The 12,325-nt window shown below is 41.8% G+C and overlaps 1 protein-coding gene across 1 annotated transcript; it reads right to left on the reverse strand.

The window, feature by feature from the left end:
* Positions 1–3,031: 3,031 nt before the first annotated feature.
* RAD51 (RAD51 recombinase) lies at positions 3,032–8,899 on the reverse strand (the record flags this gene model as incomplete). The annotated part of the gene is made up of 9 exons (XM_079537563.1): positions 3,032–3,155; positions 3,417–3,538; positions 3,791–3,920; positions 5,104–5,217; positions 5,981–6,075; positions 6,640–6,731; positions 7,036–7,153; positions 7,867–8,004; positions 8,813–8,899. The coding sequence occupies 9 exons, from the start codon at positions 8,897–8,899 to the stop codon at positions 3,032–3,034; spliced, it is 1,020 nt and encodes a 339-aa protein (XP_079393689.1).
* Between the last annotated feature and the right edge of the window lie 3,426 nt (positions 8,900–12,325).

Here is a 12,325-nt window from a genome sequence, read left to right on the forward strand (position 1 = left end):
GAACATGGGCGGAGCCACCCCAATGAGACACATGGAGATGGGATCATGGTGGAGAGCTCCAAGTTTGGGTGTGAGGAGGGAGCGGGGTCCAGAAGGGGCTGTGAGTGGGTGCAGGGTTCAGGGAGCAGCAGGGTGCTGACAGCAGTCAGAACTTTATCATGGAGCTTGCTAGTATCACCTGTATCCTCCCTGAAAGTATTATGGACCCATGTGGGGTGGGTGATGCTACATATCCCTGTCCCCCTGTGGAGTTTTTCTTGCTTTATTTTTCCCACTCGTGATTGCAATTGTGGCTCTGGGCTTTGCAGCTGGATTCAATCATCTCAGTGCAGCTTTTGGCAGCTCCATCACCAAACCTGAGCATCTCTGCTTCCCAGAAGGCATCAGATTGCAGAGGTGAGCTGCAGGATGTGGGGTGGCTCTGGGGACATTGCTTAGTGGCTCCAGAAGGATGATTTCCTTGTCTTGTCTGACCCTGAGCAAGGCTGATACTTGCATGTAATGTTCCCTGGGCCAAGAAAAGGCAATTTTCCATGGTAAGGGGAAATTAATTCTGCACAAATAGAGTGAATTGGGCTGCCTGGTGCTTTACAGCGTCTCTGGCTGTTTACTATCCCAAAAAACAGCAAGCTGAACCAGCTTGCTTCCTGCTACTTTTTCTCATAACCCCAACCCAACTTGGGGACAAAACAAAAAAAAAAATAGCTTTAATCAAAACTTTGGGGCTCTCCCTTTCCATGCTCGTCCCCAAACTCTTCTTTGGACTGCTCTGATTTTGGCTTCTCCTTCCTTATAGCAACACTCCAGCTCACTCCTTCTGCTTCCATCCCTGTTGAATGTTATACAGCTGCCTCTCCTTGACTTTGATGCTTACTCTCATAATGATGCCTTGGTTGGTCTCTCTGATGCCATGTGTTGCCCCCAGACTATGATGCTGCCTATTCTAGCATATAATATATAATAATATAATATAAATAATATAATACACCACCTCTACAAAAAAACAGAACAAGTCTTCATGCTGTGCAGCTGTTCCTCTCTGAATGGTGGGGAAAAAAAAAAAAAAAGGTGTTTTTTCCCCATACTATTTTGGTTTGGTAGGATTTGACTTCTTCATGAAAGCACCCAATTTCAGTTACGTATTTCAAAATAAATAAAATAAATGAGGCATTTCCTTCTAGTCACTGGCCTGTTTAGGGGGCTTTCCTCAGCGTGGCTGTGAAACAGCAGAGACATTTTCCCATCATTTAACCCCAAAATACAAGCCTTAGACACCAACCTCCTTTCTGCTTCCCCAGCACATATTGCTGCCCCTCCCGTGCTTTGAAGTGGCTTAGAGGGAATTTGAAATTGGGGAAACACCAATTAATTTCCTTTGAAAATAAAGAATGAAACAATGAGTAGCTCAGAACAACACACCCATTTCTGCACATGCTTCAACGATAAATCCCTTCTCACCTCTAGGTGAGGGTTCTAACAGAGCAAAAGTTGGCTGGGTGAATGCAAGCCAGATGGTTGCACAAGCACACAAAAACTTCTAAGAGCTTTTAAAGTTACAATTTCTAATGATATTCTGCTTCTTTAAGGGGAGTTTTAGAGTTTTTGAGAAACGCTGAGACAAATACTTCAATGAAAGGCAGGAAAAATGTTTCCAAAATATTATTAATTGTAGCTCCTTGAGATGAAAGCAATGTTGACAATGAGCTTATTTTAATTAATGTTCCATAGCCTTGAGTCACAAGCAACTTAAACCCTTTATGGAAATACTTGCTATGGGATGTCATCAGATAACTCGAGGACATTCCTAAAGGTTCTTGTGCTAAAAAGAAAAGACCCAAATCCCACCGAGCTCCAAGCCTGGGCTGTATAAAAGCTTAGAGGGCTGTATAAGAGCTTAGAGAAGTGGAAAAATTTTTCCCATTTTGTTGGGTTTTGTGGCAGTTACAAACCTTTCAGCTTGACCTAGAGAAGTGCTGTGGACTACAGAGAAAGCAGTTTGCATGCTAAGCATTGGATGAACAGAGGGAACTTCAGAGGTTACCTCAGTTGTTCAGAGACTTTGAAAAGAATAATGTGTTCTGTTAGATTAAACTGTACAACACTAACACTGGAGGACTGTGATCAAGTCACGTCAGCCTACAACAAACCACTGCCAGATGTCGGCCACCAGCAGCACATAGAGTGCAAGGACAGGGTCTTACAGTTGGTCACAGTTTCACCAGTATATAGGGCAAGTGTCAGCAAACAAGCAGCTGTACAGCACGTCTCAGAAAAGGAAATGATGTTTTGTAGAAAAAAAAACACTCCACGTTGAGAGTCACTGAAGATCTTTTCCCTACCTGCAGGCAAAGAGTGCCTAAGTTTGAATTAGCACCTGGCTAAAGTCCAGGCGCCTGTAATGTCATCAATATTTTCATGGTCTTTTTATTAAAAAGCAGATTTCCAGAGAGAAATAATGACATACAATAAACAACATTATTGAAATGTAAATTAGCAGTTCCCAAAAAGCAGCATATTGCAGAATTCAAAGCAAAATTAACAAAAAGATTAGGGGTCGATGATAATCTCAGACAGCAATATTCACACATTCTTTTTGTGGAATGCTATTCTGCTTTATTTTGTAACTAATTATTAAGGCAACCTGTTATGTTCTCAAGCCACCACGTTTCTTACCTGACTTACTTCAAAGTCATTAAATTACAAACTATTGCCACAAATTTTCAGATCACTGTGCTATGTCCACCTGTAGAACTCAATGGGAGCAACAGCTGTGAAGAAAACTTCAAGCATATGGTCCTCTGAAAATATTCTCAAGAAACCACATTAACCTAACACTTGACTAAAACCCAGTCTCTTCCAAGCAACACCTGCAGACGTGTCTCAAATTGGATTCACATGATGAACATGCATGCTGACATACAACAGAATCCTCGGACAGCATTTGAACAGCAGGTGCATTGGGAAAGCTTCCATCACAGGAGCCGATTGTGGCCACCCAGTCTTAGTTTACACGGGGAATGAGATGAAGTCTTCACTCTTTTGCATCTCCCACTCCATCAGCATTAATAGCAAACATTGCTTCAGCCTCAGGAAGGCAAGGAGAGTCATAAATTTTACATATTCTGGTTTCACCTCGGCCTTTTCGCAGATAAAGTCTGAGGGGGAAGAAGAAAGAAAAGAAGTATAGCCTTCTTCCAGAGAATCCTGATAGTAATTATTAAAACATTACATTGAAACGTTACATGGAATGTAGCACACTTTGAACTGTAAGAACCGAACCTGCTCAGAGTTTCTGCAAAGCAGACTGGAAGTGACACTGGCAGACCGAAGAGAGACCCGGAATTAAAAAGTATGTATTCAGTGACACAAAATCTTCCAAAATAAAGCTAATGGAAGATGATAATCTGTTCTCTCACCTGGTGGTGGACGCATGGGCTATGATATTTCCTCCAATAGGTTTCTTGGGATCTGCTGCAAACATGGCTGCTCCATCTACTTGTGCCACAACTTGGTTAGTGATCACAACAGCCACACCAAACTAGGAGAAAAGCAACAAAGCAAAATCACTTTCCACCACCTGAATAAATTAAAACAAAAAACAAAATAAAAACAAAAAAAAACCATGCTTGTACTTCTGCTCTGCTCTCCTCTCTGCAGGTGATACTCACTCTCAAAATACAACAGAAGCAGACAACGAGCAGGCAGAACACCTTTTGTACAAGATTGCTGAGCTTCACAAGAGAAAGAAAATCAATCACTAGTCCCGTAGGGAGCAAAGTTCAGCATTTACCTCATCTGCAAGTCGGAGAAGCATACGCAGAAATCTGGCCAGATGCATCTGTCTCGCTGACAGCTCACCTCTTCCAGAGTAATCTGTCCGATACAGAGCTGTAGCACTGTCCACTATCAGCAGTGCATACCTGGAAAAGTTACATAAAGCATTCTCAGGATTGTTTTCAGAGGTGAATAATGTGACCATCTGAGTCAACTGTAAGCTGCACACAGATGTGGATATAAGCCCTTCTCACCTACCAGTTAGCAGAAGTGTTATTTTTACCATCACAGAGTCAATTTGCAGCATTCAGATTACTATGAAATAAAACCCTTTGTAAGGTGTTTTACATGGGTATTCTGCAGGTAAACAGGCCCCTGTGTATCTCATATCACCACCCCCTTCCTTCTAAAGGGTCTTATAAACCTCAGTTTCAAACTAAAGCTATCTGCACACGTCCTGGTTTTGGCTGGGATAGTTAATCTTCTTCACAGTGGTTGGTATGCTACTGTTCTGGGAAAAAAAAAAAAAAAAGGTAAAAAAAAATGTTGATAATAGATTGATGTTTTAGTTGTTGTGCTTATACTGAGTCAAGGACTCTCCTGCTCCTCCTGCTGCCCTGCCTGCAAGGAGCTGGAAAAGAGCCAGGACAGTTGACCCAAGCTGGCCAAAGGGATATCCTATACCATATATAATGGCATCATGCTGAACAACAAAACTGGGGGAGACTGCTACTGCTCAGTGACAGGCAGAGCATTGCTCAGCAGGTAGCGAGTAACTACACTGCGCCATCATTTTCTGTAGCAGTTGTGTTTTGTTTTCTTTCTCATTAAACTGTCTTTATCTCAGCCCAAGAGTTCTTGCATTTTTACTGTTTTCAGTTCTCTCCCCCACCCTCTTGGGGTTAGGGAGGTGAACAGCTGGTGCTAGCTGCCTGCCAGGCTAAACCACAACAGCTGCACTGCTCTATATCAACTCTCTTTCTGAAAGCAATTATATAATGTGATCTTTAAAGTTGTTTCTCAGGCTGGCACTCATTCTTTGTCAAGTCAAGTCAGTTGTCATAGCTCAAGTCACTTGCTACCATCCAACATTTCAAAAGGAACAGGTATTAACTCACAGCTAAATTACTCACACATCTCAGCTGATACATAAAACTTACTGCATGCAAGTGTCAAAGCAAAGGTTTGAGAACAACTTCAAACATAAGCTGTTACTTTGACAATTCAGTCATGTAGTGCAGGTGATGAACCAGTGCAAGAGAACTGTACAAGCATGTTTATAATGTATCAGCACAAAAATCACCCCATCTTAAGATGAGGTCTCATTACCGTGATTCAGCCATCATAGCAGATGCCTGATAGAGGAGCTGGGTCTGGTGATCTGTGTTAAAGCCTCGAGCATACGCCACATTATCCAGGACATCACTGCCAGACAAGCCATACCTAGAGACATCAGTGACAAAAGTCTTCAGCAACAAACTTCACCAACAAGAGTTACTGCTACCTTTCAATAACTTGACTTTATTTCATTCATGCAGGATGATACGTTGATTAGGTCAATTTCCTCTCTAAAGAAAAGGGAACAACTCTTGTGGACCAGCACAGCTCATATTAGTTTGATATTTAAGTATAACAAGAATCTGCATGTATCCAGCAGTTTTTATTGCCTTCAGGAAACTCAGTTAATTACCTTATCCCTGATTTGTGTACAAGACACTTCTGAGGTATTATGAAGTAGAGGCAGGAGATAAGAAAACTGTCTTCCAACTGGTCAGGGATGACTCTAACATTTCTCAACAAAAAAATTCCATGTGCTGTTAAGATAAACTTTTTGTAAAAGAATCTTTGTTACAAAATACTAGTAGAATTTAAGGAAAATCTTGGTATGCCACCAACTGTAAAACTAAATTTGAGGGGGATATTAAGTGAAAACATATGCCAAGAAACAATGATGTTAGCTTATGTCATAGCTAAGTAAAAATAGAAACTTTATAAAATACAGCTAATGAACTGGTCTAAAGAGCATCTAGGTAGGCAGTGATAGAACCCAGGAGGCAGGAAGGAGCTGTTGCTTAAGGATAGTTCTTACTATAACAGTCCAATGAATGTAAAGAGCCTGGCTGATTTTAACTAGGCTGCCTCACCATTAGGAAACGCATTCCCTTCTTCACCTAATGCCTGTTTACTTCCAGCCATAAGTACAGACCTTTCAGCCACAGCAAGAAGACGTTCTGGACGGAAGGTGCCTTCAGTGTCAATATACATGGCTTTTCCTTCTCCACCTCCTTGGTCAATGGGAAGCTGAAGGAAGAGCACATTTATGAATACGAAATCAATAACAAGTAATTTAGTTACTGCTTTATGCCTTCAGCTGATGTTCACATAATAAATAACGTACCAAGCTATGGTGATTAAAGTCACATTTGTCTGGGAAAAGTGACAAGACAGATTCTTGTCTTCAGTGTCTGTGCAAGAGGACAGGAGCTCAGCTTCAAGCACCTCTCTGTGCTTAAGACCTATGATTACACCACAAGGCTAATGTCTGTTAATGGGATCAAAATATTAAGGCCAAAAAAAAGCTACAAAACATAAGCCAAATATGGGCAAAAAGATAACAAATTTAACTGCTGCTACAGTAATCCTAGCAAGCAGGTTAAGTGAGGAATAAAAGACCCTTGCAAGCTGAAAGTTCAGTCATGGTTGCTGCAAAAGTTTCTGAGATCTCTTTGGGAACGGATAAAATCCACTCTTTGCAGCTGTGCATACGTGGGGTTGTTTTTGTAAGAAAATGGCATAAATAAAAGTAGCAAATACACAAAAACTGTGTTGTCTGAATACTTGATTTTAATGAAGTGGATCACTCACTTGACAGGTTACTGCCAAAGTATGGCACAACTGTGTTTTTCCAGTACGAAACTCCCCAAATAATTCTGTTATGGACCCTGTTTCTATTCCTCCTAAGTGGAAGAAAGAAAAAAAAATAAATAATAAAAAATTGTCACATACTTCCAGTAAAGACTGCATACACAAAGTTTTAATTTAACACAGACTGAGTTTAACACTTTGGCTGAAAGTTTTCAAGCTAATTGGAAAAACTGGTTTTCATATTGAGGTTTGCTCATTCTGAAGGTGAGAAGTTCAGCTAAGTTTATTTTTGATGATGCTGAAGAGCTGAAGTGACTTAACTGTGCTTTTAGATTACAAGTGGGAACAGGGAGATGATCATGAAAGTTAATCAATAAATAGAACCCAAGTTATTACCTTGAAGAAGTTTATCAAGTTCTTTGGACCCAGTGGTGATCTGGATGATTTCAGACCTCCGCTGATGGAATTCCGTTGCTGTGGTAAAACCCATTGGAACCAGTTTAGCTGCTTCAGCCTAAAGAAAACCAAGCAGTGCAGAAAGAGCACATCCCATTAATTTACTCCCTAGTAATTAGTACTATAAAGCTCAGGTGCCACCTGCACCTGCGCTTCAGTGGGTTGTAACAGAGGAACAACTGTATGGGGTCAGACCAGTGGTTCCTAACTAAGCACCCTGTGCCTTGACAACTGCCACAAGTGGATGCTTGGGGAACAAGTCAGGGAATAAGGAACTGATTCACTACCTGATAATTCCTATGAGTTCGCCAAGTGCCTTTGTGTGAAGATTATCTCATTAACACCATACTTATCTCTTGGTATTGTTACATTATTAAACCATTCATAATACTGATGGTTACAGCATTGTGGGACAAGTAGTTCTGGAACTCCATCATATCCTGTATGAAAAAATGCTTTCTTTGCTTCAAGCCTCCTTACCATGAGAGATATTGAGCTGGAAATGACAGTCTTGGCCATACTCTCCACATCTTCCACAATTTTTAGAGAACTTCCTAATTATTCCCCCCAGCCCTTCACTTCTTCTTGAAGCTGGTTCTAGCCTCTTCTGATCTCTTCCCATAAAAAGCCACAACACATCCCTAATAAGCCTTATTACTCTTCTCGGTCTATCGTTAATTGAGACCTTCCAAAATCACTGGAATACTTTAAAATAGCAAAAATAAACCTTCTTGACTTTCTCAGCTTAAAGTTTTTGCTTAACATCCTTACCAAGATTTTATCAGCTTTGGCTTCACTGATGCCTTTAATATTTAACAGCTCCTTCTTGGGTGCATGTGCAACAGACTCAACAGTGTGATATCCAGCTTCTTCTAATTTCTTCACGTCATTTGCATTTATCCCACATTGCTGACAGACAGAGGAAAAAGAGACACAAGGAGTCACAAACACCAATCACTGAATACCTTCAGCTGCCTTTAGATTTAAATCAAACTCTGTTATTACAAGTCAGCACGTTCAGTGTTATCATTCTAACACTTACAAACAAATGGACAAGGGGAGATGGCCTCAAGCTGCACTAGGGTATGTTTAGGTGGGATATCAGGAAGAACTTCTTTACAGAAAGGGTGCTTAAGCACTGGAATAGGCTCCTCAGGGAGCCATCCCTGGATGTGTTTAAAAACCGTTTGGATGTGGTGCTCAGGGACATGATTTAGCAGAGGGCTGTTAGAGTTGGGGTAATGTGGTTAGTTCGTGGTTGGACTGGATGATCTTGAAGGTCTTTTCCAACCTGAGCAATTCTATGATTCTATTCTACAATTTAAATCAAACTCTGTTATTACAAGCCAGCACATCCAATGGTACCACCCTAACACTTACAAACAAATAGTCTTTTAAATAAAAATGATCGTAATGCAATGTTTGCAAAAGCTACTCTCTAAATAGTGCAGAAAAGCAGATGTTGATTTAACAAATATTGAAGGTAACTAACAAATATCAAGGAAAAGATAGAAGCATAAAATTGTTTGAAGTGACCTCTAAGGGCAGCTGGTCCAATAATGCCATGACCAGGGACACCTACAGCTCCATCAAGTGTTCAAAGGCCCTTTCAGCTTCTTCACCTTCACCACGAACATCTCCAGGAATGGGGCATCCCTCACCTCTCCAGGCAACTCGTGCCAATGCCTCACTGCCCTTATCATACAAAACCTTTTACCTCTAGCCTAGATATGGGCTCTGGGCCAAAGCTCTCCTCCTCTGCAGATGTGTCGGCGTTTGCCTCGAACTGCACCTGCATAGCCATGGCTGCAGCCGTCCTAGAAGGAAAGCAGACAGCTTGGTGACACGGAGTGCAACACAAACGGGACACGGGCACACAGAGCAGCAAAGTCCCTTCCCACAGTGAGAAAAGTCTTCTGTGCGCTCTCCTGGGCAGCGTTACACTCTAAAAACAAGGCCTTGACTGACCTCACCTGACGGGAGGTTGAACTGAGGCTCCCGAGCATTCAGGAGGATAATGGTGAAAAAATCAGCACAGTGCTAGCAAACCGTCGCCTTCAGTGCGTGCTCGGGTGGTCCCCCGAGTACTGCGTGCTGGGAGGCTCCACGCGGGGCCACTCGCAGCCTGAAGGCAGGGCGGTGGCCCAGCGTTCTGCCACCACACGCGTCGGAAAGCGGCCTATTCCCGTTTCCTCTCGTTCTCCACTCTCGGGCCGCTCCCGCCTCACCTCAACCCAGCGTTATTTTTCAAACTTCTCATGGGCCCGCCTCAACCGCCGCGCCGCGCCGCGCCGCGCCGCTCCTCCCCAGGCCCGCAGCCGCCCGCTGCAACCCGCGCGCCCGCCCCCGCCATTACCGTTCGCAGCCGCCACCGTTTCGGAGGAGCCCGCCACCGCGTCACGTGACGGGGGAAGAACGCGGAGCCCGCCACCGCGTCACGTGACGGGAGAGAGCGTGGAGCCACGCTCACCCAATGGATTTAGCTGAAGCTGGCGGTGCCTTAAAGGGGACGCACCCCTTTTTACATGTACACACACATATGCGCAAGAGTGCTGCTCACCCTTGGAAGCAGAGCACGGAGTGGGATGGACTTCTGCATCTGAATGTAATGCAGAACAGGAAAATCTGCACCTCCCTGCTGCTTTTCCTGACCATCATTTATAAGGATTTCCATCTGCTTCTGTTTTAGTTGATTAGGATCAACATCGCACTGCTGTATTTTGTCCTAATGCTTATTACAGACGCTGACACCACTATTCCAGCAGTAGCTCCAGGCCAGCTTCACTGGAAATATCTGCAGAGGGCTTGTGCTTTTCATTACAATGTGTATTAAATCCTTTTTAGTGTTGGCCAGACATCTACAAAGAGAAGGTCATGCAAAGATAAAGGATATAAGATATTAAAGAGCTATGACCTTCAACAATTGAGAATATTTGTGCAGCTAGCTTTAAAAAAGCCTATTAATAATTCCCAAATCTAACTGCACACAAAAGAGGAAGCAAGAATACTGCTCAGAGGTTCGCTTTGCACATACTGTGAGCCTTACACCTTTTCCTGGGCTGGATGAAGAAAAACGTGGTAGGCAGTTCAAGGGAACATCTCTGCTCCACGGTGTGAGACCTCGCCTGGAGCATTGCACTCAGATGTGGAGTCCTCAGTGCAGGAGAAACATGAACCTGTTGGAGTGTGTCTAGAGGAGGGCCACAGAAATGACCCAAGGAATGGAACATCTCTCCTCCAAGGATGGGCTGAGAGCTGGAGATGTGCAGCCTGGAGAAGGGAAGACTCCATGGAGATCTGAGAGCAGCCCTTCAGTATCTAAAATGGGGTTAATAAGAACTAGATGACTTTTAAAATTCCCTTCCAACTCAGGCAGTTCTGATTCTGTTCTGATTCTGTGATTTATCAATAGCTTCCTGTTTTAGTGGGTTGTGGTCAGACACAAAGGAGGCTGATGTAGTGCTGTCTCACTATTGCAGAAAATCACTGAGTCTACTTGGACTCAGGAATTTCATTATGTCATTGAAAAGCTGCAGATTATTGGACATAAGACCAACACTAAACTATCCAAATACAAAAAGACATGGAAGTTGGGAAGACTCCTTGTGCTGAGTAGCTAAGAAAAAGGTGCTTGTTTCTTATGGTAAAGCTTGCTTTTACTCACTCCCTAAGTACTTACTAAGTAAATCCAGAGCTTTTCAGGTTGAGCTATTCACCTGTGATAGCGCTGAAATCAGATGAGATCACCGCAGCTTCTAAGAAACCACACAGAAGTCTTTTTTTTTCCCTGGTTTTATCAAAGCAAAGAGATAGCAAATGACATGAGCAGCTTCCATTGCTGCAAGTGAAACTTCCTAAACACTATTTTTACTGTAAATACATGGAGCATTTTGGTTTTGTTTCATCTGGTACTTCATTACCTTATTTTTTGGCTTAGAAACATGCTACAGAAAATTAAAAACAAAACAAAACCCCTCAACAAACTAGACATGGAAAAAAAACAAGCAGGATAATGATCACACAGTACTACTGCAGCTTCCTCTACTGGTTCTTGCTGCTGATAAAATGGCCTCAGGAACCTCAAAAGTAATTCCAGGTATAGCATCCAAGTCATTTGCAAATTTGTTACTATTTTCTACTTAAAAAGTTTTCTCCTGCAAAGATCACACTATAATAGTCTAACACTGTGAAGTACAGGGAAAAAAAAAAAAACAAAAACAAAAAAAACACATTCAGATTATGAGAAGTCTTAAAGAGATAAAGTTTTGTCAGTAGTAATAGGCAAACTTTCAGACAGAAGTTTAAACAGAGCAGTCAAACACAGCCTGAAGAAAGAATAACAGTAATTCATATATTTAATGAACTTCCACCTTCCAAACAGAAGGAAAAAATTAGAGAAAGACACAAATATATATGCACTTAAAAAACATAAAAACACTTTCAAATTCAATGCATTTTACAGATACAAAAAATACTATCTGCCTACAGAATGAAGAGCTTATAAACGGTAGGCATGCCAACTCTATCAACTCATCAGGGTTACATCAATTTCAACATCTCAAGCTATGTAATACACAGACTATACGTAAAATCAATCAGGACTTCACCAATGACATTAAAAGATGCCTCCTAAAATTTAAATAGTTCAGTCTTCTCACTAAGTTTGTCATTACCTCCTCAGACAATGTACATAAAGCAGGAGGGAGACTGCACTGTACCAACCAAGCCTGTACACAGAATGTCAGAACAAAGTTTTTGAAAAACTTGCGTTGATTGAACTGATGGTTTTGAGTCTAGCACCCAGAAGAGTTCATGATTAACCACAAGGATCTGTAGTCTTCAATATCAGAAGTCTTTCCAATTTTGGCCAGCTGTCTAATTATTACCAGTTATTTGGTTCATCATAAGCAAGACCGTTATTTCAGCATTTTGGGAGAGGTTCCAGAAAACTGATGAGAATTAAAACTGATGCAGTATGTTAGAATGTTGCACGGTAGTGAAATAATGATAGTGAAAGAAAATTCCAGACACATTTAGAATTTAGATTAATTTAGAAATTCATCATCACCATTTTATGTAAGAGCTCTGTAAATCAATCTAGAACAAAATTAACAAGCTAAGTAATACAAATAGCCATTCTAGGGAAGACTATAGAGGGAAGCCAAGACGACTAGTGAGAGAGACCACGCATTCTTACAATACATAAGTCAAAGAATGTCCTCTTGACTTC

This window comes from Tetrao urogallus (assembly GCF_951394365.1).
Source record: "Tetrao urogallus genome assembly, chromosome: 6".
NCBI lineage: Eukaryota > Metazoa > Chordata > Aves > Galliformes > Phasianidae > Tetrao > Tetrao urogallus.